This window comes from Jaculus jaculus, chromosome 1 (genome assembly GCF_020740685.1).
Source record: "Jaculus jaculus isolate mJacJac1 chromosome 1, mJacJac1.mat.Y.cur, whole genome shotgun sequence".
Classification (NCBI taxonomy): Eukaryota; Metazoa; Chordata; class Mammalia; order Rodentia; family Dipodidae; genus Jaculus; species Jaculus jaculus.
In genome coordinates this window covers 151,305,857-151,320,439 of record NC_059102.1, presented here as the reverse complement: position 1 = coordinate 151,320,439, position 14,583 = coordinate 151,305,857, and the positions used below count along the sequence as shown (strand labels likewise).

At 50.4% G+C, this 14,583-nt stretch overlaps 1 protein-coding gene and 1 pseudogene across 1 annotated transcript; one reads left to right on the top strand and one right to left on the bottom strand.

Annotated features, from left to right (window-relative positions):
- Positions 1–70: 70 nt before the first annotated feature.
- Positions 71–9,334, bottom strand: Ccdc183 (coiled-coil domain containing 183). The gene is made up of 14 exons (XM_004654096.2): positions 9,265–9,334; positions 8,236–8,357; positions 7,762–7,839; positions 7,380–7,547; positions 6,811–6,915; positions 5,441–5,563; positions 3,975–4,100; positions 3,838–3,892; positions 3,294–3,394; positions 2,481–2,641; positions 2,098–2,266; positions 1,902–2,012; positions 1,732–1,828; positions 71–296 (listed from the first exon to the last, which is right to left on the bottom strand). The coding sequence occupies exons 1-14, from the start codon at positions 9,332–9,334 to the stop codon at positions 178–180; spliced, it is 1,605 nt and encodes a 534-aa protein (XP_004654153.2). The 3' UTR covers positions 71–177.
- A 1,629-nt stretch (positions 9,335–10,963) lies between these two features.
- Positions 10,964–11,477, top strand: LOC101610407 (annotated as a pseudogene).
- The last annotated feature ends 3,106 nt before the right edge of the window (positions 11,478–14,583 follow it).

The window sequence follows — 14,583 nt, the reverse complement described above, 5'->3', positions numbered from 1 at the left end:
GCGTGGCTACGGGGCGCCCAGAGGGACACGCCGACGCCGCGTGCGTGGCGAGCTGAGCGCCTAGCTCCACCCCCTCCGCTCAAGGCCCGCCTCCCCTCTAAGTCCAGGTCCCGGTTTTCCCCGCGCCCCAGAAAGTCCTGGAAAAATGTTTATTTGTGTAATAAAGCTATTGCGGAATTACTTCTTCTTCTTCTTGGGCGCCTTGAGCTTCCCCTCGATTAGCTGCTGGCCTTGTTTCTTTATCTCGGCCCGCGAAGGGACATAGCTGTGGTCCACGTCCGCAAACTGAAAGGTTTCTGCACAGGCGGGAAGGGAGAGGCTGGTAGCATGTTCCCACCTTCTCACCTCACCCCATTGCATTCTCTGCCCTGTCCTATCTCTGCTGTATAGCATTGGCTAGATGGGAGTTACTTTACCAGATCTGGCCCGTCCTGGCTCAGGAGCTCCCAGGGATGGACTGCCAACTGGAGCCCCTCCCTAATCTTACTCCAACAAACCAACACTCCCCTACTCTGCTGTCACCCAGGGCCAGCTACCAGCCAACCAGGACGTGCAGGGCATCCCACACACTAGCCAGTCCTAAACTGTTCACCTTGCTCCTCTTTGCAGCAGAAACTAGCAAAGGCCCTGACTTGGGCTCCTCCACCCCTGATAGTGTACTCCTTTGTCTCAGGCAAATAAATTCTTTCAATGGCTTTGACCTCTCCTTGTCACCTTTGCCAATTAAAACCTGTCCCAGGGGCTGGAGAGATGGCTTAGCGGTTAACACATTTGCCTGCAAAGCCAAAGGATCCCGGCTCAATTCTCCAGGACCCACGTAAGCCAGATGCACAAGGGGGCGCATGCATCTGGAGTTTGTTGGCAGTGGCTGGAGGCCCTGACATACCCATTCTCTCCTTCCCTCTCTATCTCTCCCTCCGCCTATTTCTCCCTCTTTAAAAAAAAAAAAAAGCTGGGCGTGGTGGCACACACCTTTAATCCCAGCACTTGGGAGGCAGAGGTAGGAGGATCGCCGTGGGTTTGAGGCCACCCTGAGACTCCTTAGTGAATTCCAGGTCAGCCTGGGCTACAGTGAGACCCTACCTCAAACAAACAAACAAACAAATACCTGTCCCAAAAAAAGGGCTGCAGAGATGGCTTAATGGTTAAGGCGCTTGCCTGCAAAGCCTAAGGACCCAGGTTCAACTTCCTAGAACCCATGTAAGCCAAATGCACAAGGTGAAGCATGCACACAAGGTGGCAAATGCATAGGGAGTCCATTGGCAGTGGTTAAGGCCCTGTTGTGCCAATTCTTTCTGCCAATTCTCTCTCTTAGAATTAAAGGTAAAAAATTTTCACTCTTGGGCTGGAGAGATGGCTTAGCAATTAAGCACTTGCCTGTGAAGCCTAAGGACCCTGGTTCAAGGCTCTATTCCCCAGGACCCACATATGCCAGATGAACAAGGTGGCGCATGCATCTGGAGTTCCTTAGCAGTAGCTGGAAGCCCTTGGACACCCATTCTCTCTCTCTCTCTCTCTCACTCTGCCTCTTGCCCTCTCTCAAATAAATAAAAATAAGTAAAATATTAAAAAAAAAAAACCTGTCCCAGCAGCCCCAACTGTCTGGCCAGGATATCCTACAAAGGAGTTGGCAACACTCCATCTTTGTAGCTCAGACTCGTATCTGGTTCCAGCTGCAGCCCAATTCCCGCCCCTCACCCTCTTCCCTGTGGCTGGCATCCAGAGCCTCACCTATCATGTCTTCCTCTTGGTCCTCAAAGGTGAGCCTGGTATTGTGTTTCTCCTTAAGAGTTGACGTCTCCAGAGCATCCCTCACCTTTGTGTCGACCTGCAGGGCAGTGCCATCATCAGCTTGGAGGTGATGTGGACTGTGTGGGTGCCCCTCCATGGCCCAGGACTACCTCCTCAGATCTGGACAGCATCTGCATGCGTTCAGCCAAGTATGTGAGCTTCCCCTCACAGTAAGCGAGTTTGCTGTACCCGTCAAGGGTGTCCAACACTGCCACTTCTTTCTGTAGGCCAGAGGAGCAGCTTGTCTTCTTTCTGTCTTCAGCTGGGGACCTTGTGAATGGCTGCTCCTCCCCCAGGGCCCAGTACCTGGGTGGCTGGCAAGGAGATGCCAATGAGCCGGATGTAGAGGTTGTCGATGCCTGTCTGTATGGTTAGCAGCAGCTGCTGACTCTTGGTCATGTTGTTAAGGGCCAACTGGAGCCTTGTTTCTTCCTCTTCCAGCAAGTTCTTCATCTTCTGCTCTATGGAACTAAAGCTGCAGAGGGGGCACAGTGGCAAGTGTGGCACAGAGCCCACAGATGTGCAAGGAAGCTGGCTGGTCCTGAGCCAACTTTAGGGGCTTATGAACTCAGCTGCAGATAGGTGGTTCCCCAGCTCCTGTGCAGATGCCCAGGCTTGCTGGCTGTGGATATGCTGCAGTTCCAGGTTAGTGCCCGTGGGGCCTCCCAGCAGCCTCAGAAGCCATATACCTGATGGAGCTGGGTGTCTGGTGGAACCTGAGCAGAGCCTCCTCAAGCTCCAGTTTCTTCATCAGGGCTTCCAACTGTGCTCGTCGCTCCTCACAGTCCTCCATCTGCAACTCCAGGTTCTCTTCCGTGTTCCTCTGGGCCAGGAAGCGGCCAGCTATGTCCTGGTCAGTGCAGGACAACGAGAAGCAGCTATGAACCCAGACTAAGCTGCCCCAGTTTCTTCTGAGCCCCTTCCAGTGGCTAGTGTAGGGCTCTTACTTGGTGTTCAGTACAGAGTGCCATTGGGCACCAAGGGTTATGAGGCCAGACACAGGGACAGCCTCTTGTGTGTGATGCGTGGCATACCTTCATAACAGAGGGTGACAACTCACTTATAGCTAGAGGACCACAAGTCATTTTGAGCCAGCCACTTTTCTAATAATGAACATGCCCATCTTAGGGCTGTGGATGGGAGTTCAAGGCCAGATAGCAATCAACAGGTGAGATTACAATAAAAAGGAGGCTGAGCAAGAAGCAGTTGCTCACTGCGGCTGTCAGGTTGGGAAGAAAGTCTGTGCTATTAGCATCTTGGCTGTCAGGTTCTGGACAGGCTTTGGGATATGCCCGGAATATAGCTAGGATGTACCAGCTATGTTTTGGGGGTACCCTCTATTCTGAGCCACCATTTACAAGCTCCAGACTCCTTCCAGGTACAGCATGTTTAGGGACCTCCAAAGGACTGACGCTTTCTGTGTCCTTTCCAGGGTACCCGCAGCCCTGGGCCCAGCTCTGCCACCCTCCCAGCCATGCCCCTGGAGTGCCAGGAAGCCTTACCCAGAGGTGGGAGCACTGCACAGCAGACTTGACTCTTTCTACCAAGGTAGTTACTTCTGTCTGATATTCCATATCTGCTATGGAAGTCTCTCTTTTCCTTACTGGGCAGAGTAGAGTAGAAGATGTAGTTAGTGTACAGGAATGACCATTAGATGGCTCTGCAAGCACTCAACCTTTAAGGAAGCCACCCAAGATGTTAGGTGCCCCTCATGTCACCTGTGCATGTTCTTCTGAGCTGGTACCCCCCAGGGGACACTAGGACAGATAAGGACCAAGAGGAGCATGGTACCATGTCACTCAGTGGGGTTCTGAGATGGCACTGGGCCCTTGAATACTGGGTGCTGGGGACAGCGCCTATATAGCCATATTGGGCCACCAGCTCTTAGCCTTTGCAGGGACAGCCAGGAGGAGACAGGGGTTGCTTGTCTTCTTCATCCTAGTGATCACAGGTTACAGCTGGCCTCATGGTATCCTAACTGGGTGTTCCCAGCCAGTGCTGGTTGATGGAGACCCTGGCTGGGCCAGTCAGGGAGCTGATTCTCACCCCTCAAGGTCTCCAAACTCATTATATTGGAGGGGAAGTCCAAGTCCTGCTGGCCCTGACGGGAGAAAGAGAAGCAAGTGATCCTCGAGCTCTCCCCACAACAGCTGGGGTGCTGCACGGCCTGGCCCAAGACGTACCCTGCGAAACTTCTCACTAGTCTCTTTGGTGTGGATTTTGTCGATGAGTTTCTTTTGTTGATTAAGCCGGTTTTCCCGTGCCCTGCGTTCCTCAATGAAGGTCGCCTCTTTTTGCCTCATGTTCCTCTGGGGACACAGGGATGCAATGGAGGTGCTATCTCACCAAGGACCCTTCCTGGGTTCTAAAGCCCGAAGCTAGTTCTCAGTCCTCATCTTACTAGACTGTTGCCCATGCCCTTCTTCCTACAAGGCTCATGCTCACTGCCTCCTGCCAAGCCTCTATAGGCTCAGGGACCCCTGGATGACACATGCCTAAAGATTTTTTTTTTTTTCCTCTCTAGCCCAGATTCTTTTCTGTCATGCAGGTCCCTTGCTTCCAGCTACCTCTTAGCTTGCTCCACTCAGAACTCATTAAAGTAGACTCAACATATCCAAAAACTAATTCATCATCTTCCCTCCCAACCCTGGTCTTCTCTGCATTCTGCTTGGGTGGCTAAAATGATCTTTCCTCCTACTCTGCTTTTGCTCCCTTTCCCACAGCTCCCAGCTGTAAAGCCCACTTTACATAATGGGATAATCTCTTTTTAATTAATTAATTATTATTTTAGAGAAACAGAGAGAGAGAGACAATTGGCATGCCAGGGCCTCAGCCACTGCACTTGAACTCCAGATGCTTCCGCCACCTAGTGGGCATGTGTGACCTTGTGGTTGCCTCACTTTTGTGTGTCTGGCTTATGTCAGACCTGGAGAGTTGTACTTGAGTCCTTAGGCTTTGCAGGCAAGCACATTAACCACTAAGCTATCTCTCCATCCTGGTAATCTCTTTTTAAAGATGGTCCTGGCTCTACTTTTTCTGGCCATCTCCCACTCAACTACTGGTCTGCCCAAGTAGCCAGAATTTCTGTTCTGGCACTTTCTGGTGCCTGCAGTCCACACACATCATCGTGAAGCACAAATCATATCCTATGTCCCTCCGTCTGTTCCCAGGCTTTAGACCTTGGTGACCTACCACCTCCACCTACTCATGCAGAGCAGCCTGATAGCTTTCAGTAAACCAACCTTCTCTCCCAGCCACAGCCTTGGCCTTTCTGTACCTTCTCTTCCAAAGTTCCAATATCCTTGGATTTTTCTGGTCTTTCAGAATGCACTCAAGCATCATCTCCTTGGAAAGCCACCTATAAACCTTATACCTCTCTTTGCCACACTGGCACAGGCACTGTGCCATATGAACTACAAGATGAACAAGGTCCTCTTCACAGTGCTCACTTCAGGTAGACAGGAAGGACCTGCTGGCCCCAATCCTGTCCCCTCCCACTGAGCCCCACAGAGGCCTTGCACAGACTGGGCCAATAGATGACTTCCGTGTGGTGTGGGCAGCGGTTGTCCTTACAGGTTTTGGGCCAGACAAGTCCAGAGAATCAACTGTGGGGAGGGGGGGGACCCGTAGCCCTGGGACCTGAGCTTACCTTGACCTCATCTGTAATCATCATTGCCTCTTGGGACATGGTGGTCATATCCGACAACTCTGAGCAGTAGCTGACTACCAGGTTCTGTAGCTTGTCTAGCTCTGTGGGATATTCTGCCAGCACCTGTGTGAATGGGGAAAGGGCAGGTGGGCATGGGGCATGAGCTCCTTCAGTGCCACCACAGTCCATGCCAGCTTCCCTAAGCCCTGATTGTCTTGTGGCAGGCACAGAGTAGACTGTACCCACCCTCTACCCCCAGGCTAGGTAAGCTCCGAGGATAAGGATGGAACTGTGTCTGTGGCCAGTCTCTGGCCGGGCACAGAACAGGGGAAAGAAGTGTTACAGTATGGGCAGTCACTGCCGAGGCCAAGAGGATATGACGATTAAGTGTGTTACCCCAGGGAAGACTGACTCTGAAACACAGGAGGTTTTGCTTGAGGGTTGCAGGGTTGGAGGTGGATTATTGGTCTGAAGTGGAACAGAGGGCCTTTAAACCTGGGTGTGGAGCTAGAGTTGGGACTCAAAGCAAAGAGTACTTCTAACCAGCACTGTGACTTTGGGAAAGCTACCTAACCTTTTCGAGTGACTGTTTGTAACAGCGTGATATCAGCTTTTTCAGAAGGTTGCTACCAGAATGAATGACACATCAATGTCTAAGGTAGCTTAGCAATTGGTATTTTGCTGTTAAAAATTACACCACATGCTGGGCTAGAAAGATGGCTTAGCGGTTAAGGTGCTTGCCTGTGAAGCCTAAGGACCCCGGTTCGAGGCTCGGTTCCCCAGGTCCCACGTAAGCCAGATGCACAAGGTGGCACATGCATCTGGAGTTTGTCTGCAGTGGTTGGAGGCTCTGGTGTGTCCTTCTCTCTCTCTCTCTCTTTCTCAAATAAAAATATAAAAATAAATAAATATCTGGGTGTGGTGGTGCATACCTTTAATCCCAGCACTTGGGAGGCAGAGGTAGGAGGATCACGTGAGTTCAAGGCCACCCTGAGACTACACAGTGAATTCCAGGTTAGCCTGGGCTAGAGTGAGATCCTACCTCGAAAAAAAAAACTAACTAAATAAAATTTAAATAGCTTACTTGTATTCCTCCCCTCCCCTTTCATTTATTTTTGAGACAGGGTTTCATTATGAGCCAGGCTGGCTTTGAATATGCAAATCGCCTGCCTCAGTCTCCTGAGCGCTTGATGCAACTCCCACTACGCCATGCTTAAGTCCAAATAACTGGTACACCCCACAAGAAGTGTCTGCGGATTAGCAACAATGAAATTCTCAAAGGAATGCCCCTGCATACTCCAGGGTCGCTGTTGTCCACCTGCAGGAGCTGTAAATCTGGCTCCCTCGGGTCAGTGGGTTGAAGGGCTCACCTTCTTCAGGTAATCTAGCAGGTTCACATACAGCAGGTGGATCTTGTTACTGGTGTCAATCTTGAGCATGGTCTTTTCAATGTTGTTCTCCAGCTGACGGATAATCTGGTGTGTGGGTGTGGGTAAAAAGCCTAATGGGAGTTCTTGATGACAACACCCCAAAACCCCAGGAAACAGGAGGGACTGAGTCCTATCCAGGAGGGTACGGGAACCTGGTCTTTGTCCCAAGTAGGTCCTGTCCCTGCTACAGGGCCACTCCCATCACATCCCTCTAATGTAGACCCACCCTTGTCCTATATGATGAGTCTCTTCTCCCCCAAAAGCCCACCTTTCCTACAGAACCCCGGCTCTCTCCCCACTCTCTCCTCGCTCCTCCATCTGCTAAGTCTCTTTCCTACCAAGAGGCCTCCATCTGCAAAGATCCACCCCACCAGCCGCTGAGACGTGCCCTTCTAGAGCGCCGCTGCGAGCCTGCTGAGTCCCGCCCCTCCTACACGGAAGCCCCGCCCCACCACGCAGGCCCCGCCCCACCGCCCAGGCCCCGCCCCCACCGCCCAGGCCCCGCGCACCTGCTGCTGCCGCAGCTCCTCCTTGGTGGCGTCGGGCTGGCTGCGCAGGCTGGCCAGCTGCAGCTGCAGGCTCTCCAGCTTCTGTCCGCGCCGCCGCGCCAGGTGGATCAGCACGTTGTGCGCGTTCACGCGGTCGAAGACGTACTTGCGCAGTCTCTCCCGTGCCACCTGGGTCCGGGAGGGTGCCCGCGCGTGGGTGCGTGAGGGAGCGCCGCGGGGACCCCGGCAAGGCGGCGGGTCGGCGGGAATCCCACGGGAACCCACAAGTGGGAACTCGCTTTGCCCTCGGTCGGCTCCGCGATGCTGCTTAGCGGAGGCGGGCCTCGGAAGCTGCAAGTTGGGCGGGACGAGGGATCCCCTCGGGCCCCGCCAGCCTGGATACCTCCATAGTGCTGCGGCAGTGTGCCAGCCTCGTGGATGCATCCTTCGCGCAGGCCTTGGAGATGGTCCATTGGTCGTACTGTGGAGCGGCAGCGGCTGAGCCCGGCGCCGGGCCCTTCTCCTGCTCCCCAGCCGCCGACCCTGGCATCCCTCAGGCCCTCTTAGCCCGGCAGAGGCAACCCTGAAGCCGGAGGGCTGCAGGACCTTGCCAGGGCCACCCCAGCTGTGGAGTGATGGGGTCCAGAGAAGCGGGCCAGATGTTCCCTAGCTGGTCAGAGCGCCTGAGGGGCCCCTGTTACAAAACATGCGCTCGCAGATGCCGTGTGGGTGTTGGGGGACCCGCACAGGGCACGGTGACAGCGGAGCCCATCAATCCGTGCTCAGGAGAGAGGGCGCCGCGGGTGTTCAGTGAGCGTCAGTCCCCCTCCCCCCGCCCTCATTCCCACGTTCGGGGGAGTGGGTGGGGCCCATGCACCTTCTTGGCTTGAGCCCACTCCTGGGCCCCACGTCGGATGTGGCTGCGCAAGAGGCCAATTGTAGCCTTGTTCTGCGCGGTCCTCTCTTTCTCTCCCAAAATCTGGAGAGTCCGACATTGCTCTGTTAGGGGCGGGAGGAAACAGGACCACCAGACTGAGGGACTGTCTGCCAACCCCAGGTGGTCTGTAGGAAGGAGAACTCTGCCTCTGCCATCACTTCTCTCCTTCCACCCTGAATGGGGGACGCTGGCTGCGCTGCTGGAAGAGCTGCTCTGTCAGGGAGTTTAAGGGACCAGTGCTGACCACAGTGAAGTCAAGGCCAGGACTGGGGCACCCTTTTCCCTTCCAGAGCTGCTCAAAGAAGCACAAAGATCTTCTTGTCCCCTCCATCACTGAGCCCCTTATTTCACTTAAGCTTACAGGTCTTCTTGAAGCTCCCCCCGCCCCTTTTCATCTTGTCCTCTCTCACGGCAGTTCCACTTGATGCCTTTTCGCAACTTTGGGTGGGCACCTGGGGGAGGCAGTAGGATGGTAAATTGCCCCTTCATGCCGTATTGAAACCCCCAAAGTCAGAACTTGGGGAGATGGTTCAGTTGATGGAGTGCATGCAAGCATGAAGGACCTGCATTTGGGCCTCCAGAACCCATGTAAAAGTGGGACATGGCAGTGTACGTCTGGAATTCCAGCACTGGGGAGTCAGGGGCAGGAAGATCTAGTTAGTCTAGCCAAATTGGTGAGCTCCAGGTTCAGTGAGATCTTGTCTCAGAAAAATAAAATGGAAAGCCATTGAAAAAGACATGTCAACCTCTGGCTTCCACATGCACACACACACACATGGTACCCACACATGTACACCCGTGCATGCACACACACACAAACCCTTAAGTCCTGGGACCGTGGGTCACTGGTTCATGCCGGAGGCCCTGAGTTCCATCCTCAGCACTGCTAAGCAAACAAAGCCAAGAGACCTGCACCCAGGAACCCCTGGTCATTGGAAGGACAGGGCAGAGATGTCCTGTGGGGCTCACCCTGGAGCCGAGTGATGGTCCTCAGCTCCTGAATCTGTCCCTCCACGGCTGCCTCATTGTGCACCTTCATGGTGGGCCTAAGGCTCCTCCAGGGGTCCTACGTACTCCCCACCCTCCCTGTGCGTTGCCCGCCCAGGTTCAGATTGTCCCTGGAATTTCGGTCCATTGTGATGGGGGCAGAGGTTCTCAATGCCCAGGGAACACTGGAATTCCAGTTCCATCCAGGCTCAGGGGTACCTCTTAGAGCTCAGTTCTAAGGAAAATGAGTCTTCCAAGCATGGTTCCTCCTTGTTCAGGAGCTCTGCTGGGCACGGGACCTCTTTTCTTGGTGGATTATTTGTGATGATTTGGCACAGCACCCTACCCCTGCACCTCCTTGTTCCTTTCTTTCCCTGTTCCCAAACTCAAAGAGAGCTGGGCTGAGTCTACGATACCCATCTCCACTGTCACTGTTTGGCGTAACTTCAGTCTTCCACCCCATGTCCCCAGTTCAAAGTCTATACTCTGGGTGATCTGGTGTCCCACCCTATCTTCTGCCCATTACTACCCCATCTCTTCCAACTTCTGACCTGTCCCAGGCTGCCCAGAGCCCAGCCTGCTTGGCTCTTGCCTCCCTTGGCACCCTGGGTCTTGGTTCACAAGTTACTTATATTGAGAAGGGGGTGCACAGCTTAATGCCTCTACACCCTGCCTCTCCCCCTAGAGCAGGTGACAGGAACACTCAATAGCCTGTAATCTGGTGGGGTGAGATGGGACCCTTTCCCAACCTTATCTGCATGAATCTGCTGCCGGAACAAAGTACCAGAGGGATGGTTTACTCCACATGCTTGTCTTCCTTAGTCCTGGAGCCAAAGACTGGGGTCAGGGTGTTTCAGCTGGTCCCTCAGGCTTCTCTCATCAGCTTGCAGACACTGTCTGCTCCTGTGACCTCATGTGGTTGTCCCTCTGTGCCTGTGTTCTAATCTCTTCTTATAAGGACACCAGTAAGATTAGATTAGGTTCCTCATGACGTCATTTAGTACTAATCACTTCATTAAGGGCATGTCTCCAAATAGTCGCCTTCTGAGGTTCTGGGGTAAGGACTTCAGTCTGTGAATTTGGGGGACACAATCAGACTATGTGTATAATGCTGGCTATGTTACCACTCATTTTCCTCCCATCTCTCACATTGATCCTTGCCTTTTGGCCACTTTCCTGTCCATCCTAAACTCCAAATTCATCCCTTCTCTCTGTTCCAGCCCCGGGCCTCACTCTCAGATGGCTGGAAGGACCTGCCATGGCCTGCTTACCTCTCTAGTTCTTGTTGGCTCAGCTTGGTTTCTGACTAACTTGGTTTCTGTCCTCTCAAAATCAACTCTTCTTTCCCCCTCAAAAATAGAAGCCCTGGGTGTATGATGAGTGGAGGTTTCCCTGAGGCGGGGGGGGGGGGGGGGGGGGGGGGGGGGGGGGCGCAGTGCGGCCATCTGTTCCTTTTTCGCGTGTGCTGGCTGAAGAGGCGGAACTAGGACGCAGAGTCTCAGGTTCCCCGGGGGCGGCTGAAAGCCGTGTGTCCTCGGTGCCAGTGAGGGACGGAAGCGGGAAGCCGAGATAACTGCTGGCTATGGTAATCTTGGTTAGCAGTTACTTTCTGTCAAGACTTGGACTACATCATTCCATTTATTTCTGGCCTATGGGATTTCTGCTGACTAACCTTTGCCGGATGAGTTGCACAATTGAGGAGGCACTTGCTGATGCTAAGTAAAGCCCTTGTTGAAAGGCTGAGAGATCATGGCAACACAGCAGAATCTCTCACTGAGCAGACCACAGCTCTCAACAAGCAGGTAGAAGCAATAAAGCAGTGTCAGGAAGAAATTCAAGAACTTAATGAAGTTGCAAGACATCACCCACGATCCATATTAGTTATGGGGATCCAGCAAGAAAACAGACAAATCAGAGAACTGCAGCCAGAGGATAAAGAACTCCGCACACCCCTGGAAGAAGCATCAGTCAGCCAGCCTTGGAACTCAGAATGAGCAAGTATGGGGAACATATGTTTACATTGCTGATGGCTAGCAAGAAAGATGATCCAGGTATAACACTGAAGTTAAAAGAACAAACACTCCAAGATTGACATGGGGCATCGCAATAGCTCCAAAGGGTTCTTCCTTGATGAATCTTGACAGCCTTAAAGCACTCAGCTTGGACTGGAGAGAAGACATTTGCAAGCTGACTAGAATGAGTTACAAGCACATGTTGACCAGATATCTGAAATGGCAGCCGTAACGAGGAAGGTGTAAGGATAGTAAGTAGGTGTAAGGAGAAAAGCCAACACCGGACTTGATCTCAACAGCCAGACTGTTGACTGAAGTACAGTGATAAGGGGCAGCAGCCTTCCTGCAGGATGGATGCTGAAGTACTGAGCTATGCTGGGGTTCAGGCTTATAAGGAGAATCCTAAGGAAAACAGACTGGACCACAGGCAGGTCCAAAGGAAGTAGATAAGGAACTTGTAGCTATTTGTGTCTTTGTTCATAATTGGCCTTTCTCGGCAAGGACTGTCTAAGGGAGGATACCCCAGATGGTTTCTGTTCCTTCAAGGCCTTCTGAGCTAAGGGAAGTACATCAATCAGGGAGTTGTCAGGCCTGTGTGGGACTGAATGCCTCTGATGTTTCTTTAAGGCCTTCTAGTCTTAGGGATAGTTATTAACTCTTCAGTTCCCTCTGGTTTTCAGGGAAAGCTATTAACCCTTCAGAAGGATATTGAAATTGAAGAGCAGTAGTGCTGCAAGGAACAGGAGCAAATATTCCAACTTGAACAAGAAAATAAAGGCTTGAGAGAAATCCTCTGAATAACTCCAGAATCATTTTTGAGCCTCAGGAAGGATGATGCATCAGAGAGCCTGTCTTTATTAGCACTAGTGATCAACAGCAACCTGAGTCTGGCAGCTGAATGGCTGCCAGGTCTGGAGCTCCTAGCTTTGAGCATGGCTCCACATGGTCACCAGGACTGGCCCAAGTGCATGAATAAATGAACAAAAAACCGTTTCAGTCAACACTTTCCCCCACTGTAGTGTGTACAAGTGCACTGGCTAAGACATCACAACCAGCCGGGCGAGGTGGCACACGCCTTTAATCCCAGCATTCGTGAGGCAGAGGTAGGAGGATCGCCATGAGTTCGAGGCCACCCTGAGACTACATAGTGAATTCCAGGTCAGCCTGAGCTAGAGTGAAACTCTACCTCGAAAAACCAAAAAAGAAATCACAACCGAAAAATGTACTGGTCATAAAATATACTGCCAAACATACCTGAGATATAGAGGCTGAGCTGCTTGAAGGTGAACAAGCAAAAAGTTTTCCATGACTGTGCAACACCTTGAGCAGTGCTGTGGGATTTCTGAGTGATTCATAAACAGACTTTGACACTCCCAGTAAATCTCGGGGAATGCATAAAGTCATCCAAACTTAAGGGGCTGGGAAGATGGCTCTGAGGTTAAAGGTGCTTGCTTAGTATGTATGTATGTATGTATGTATGTATGTATGTATGTATGTATGTATGTATCTATCTATCTATCTATCTATCTATCTATCTATCTATCTATCATCTATCTATCTAATATATGTATATATGTTTTTTTGTTGTTGTTGTTTTGTTTTCTGAGGTAGAGTCTCACTCTGGTCCAGGCTGACCTGGAATTCACTATGGAGTCTCAGGGTGGCCTCAAACTCATGGCAATCCTCTTACTTCTGCCTCCCAAGTACTGGGATTAAAGGCGTGTGCCACCACGCCTGGCTGTATTATCCATATTTTAAAATATAAGCTTCTGCCATGGTTTTGTGAGCAGAAGTTTCTCATTCTACATTTTACCCTTCCTGTTTGGTGTCATTCAGTAAAGAGCTTATGTACCATGAGACTCCAACTACTTTCCCATTAATTTAAACTCTTTGTCAAAGACAATTTAGTTTTAAAGGCTATAGGAATGTTTTATATGCACAACAAAAGAGGTATTTAATTATAGCTAACTTACCAATGATTACCTATGACTTGCTTGAGTATGAAATATTTCAGGAATGAAAGAGAAGAAATATTACTTTCTAAGAAACAGAATCTTATAATAGACACATTTAATAGGTTAAACTACTTGAAAGAATGAATTTTGGTTCTTGGCTAATAATGAATACAAGCTTTTACTCCTTTTGTTTACTGATAGTTAAGGATAGAGTACCGTTCATTCAGCTGACAGAGTTGAAATGTTGATATAGCAAGAGAGGTATGTTCATCTCAAATTTTGAATTTCTCTGGATCAAGGAATCTTATTTTTAAATTACTCTTGAAATACCTAAAAACTAGATTCAAATATTAAAATAAGGTCTGGGATTTATTTTAGTTGCTCTGATTCTCATAACATGTAAGGTTTTCCCTTACAATCTTTCATTCAGAAAGGGGGTGAAAATCTATGGATCTACAAGTGTTTGTTTTGTTTTAAAAATGATATATATGGGCTGGAGGGATGGCCTAGCAGTTAAGACATTTGCCTGCAAAGCCAAAGGACCCAGGTTTGATTCCACAGGACCCATGTTAGCCAGATGCACAAGGTGGTGCATGTGTCTGGAGTTCGTTTTCAGTAGCTGGAGGCTCTGGTGCACTCATTCTCTCTCTCTCCCCCTTTCTCTCCCTCTTTTTCTGTCAAATAAATAAAATTGAATTTAAACATGTTATATTTATAACATGTGTTTTAAAAATGCCACCAGATACAGAGATCTGCTTTTTTTTTTTAAAAATTATGTATTTATTTATTTGAGAGCGACAGACACAGAGAGAAAGACAGATAGAGGGAGAGAGAGAGAATGGGCGGTCCAGGGCTTCCAGCCTCTGCAAACGAACTCCAGACGCGTGCGCCCTCTTGCATCTGGCTAACGTGGGCCCTGGGGAACCGAGCCTCGAACCGGGGTCCTTAGGCTTCACAGGCAAGCGCTTAACCGCTAAGCCATCTCTCCAGCCCCAGAGATCTGCTTTAATACCAACTTAAAGCCTAAATTTTCCTTATTTTGTAGTGATTAGAAGGCCGAGTACCAAACATGATTACACATCTTATATTTATATTAATTATATGTTAAACTTAGCACAAATAGTTTTGAGTATATATGTTATTGATTTTTACATATAATTTTATGTACTGGTAAACTCAAACTACTTTTTCACTTCAGAAATTTTCTATAGCTTCAGTTGAGGATGAGTGTGGGTGGATGGGGATAATCAGGAAAGGGTGAATAGCCCAGACATTAAAGGTTCCTCATTCAGAGGCCTTAACTAATTTTTTATAAGTGAGGTGTTTTTTTTTAT

Coding starts and splice junctions, on each gene's coding strand:
- Ccdc183 (XM_004654096.2), bottom strand. CDS start 9,334: ATGAAGGTGCACAATGAGGCAGCCGTGGAGGGACAGATTCAGGAGCTG. Junction 5,564..6,810: donor TGCTAGATTACCTGAAGAAG/GTGAGCCCTTCA, acceptor CCATTCACACAG/GTGCTGGCAGAATATCCCAC. Junction 2,642..3,293: donor TGCAGTGCTCCCACCTCTGG/GTAAGGCTTCCT, acceptor TGCACTGACCAG/GACATAGCTGGCCGCTTCCT.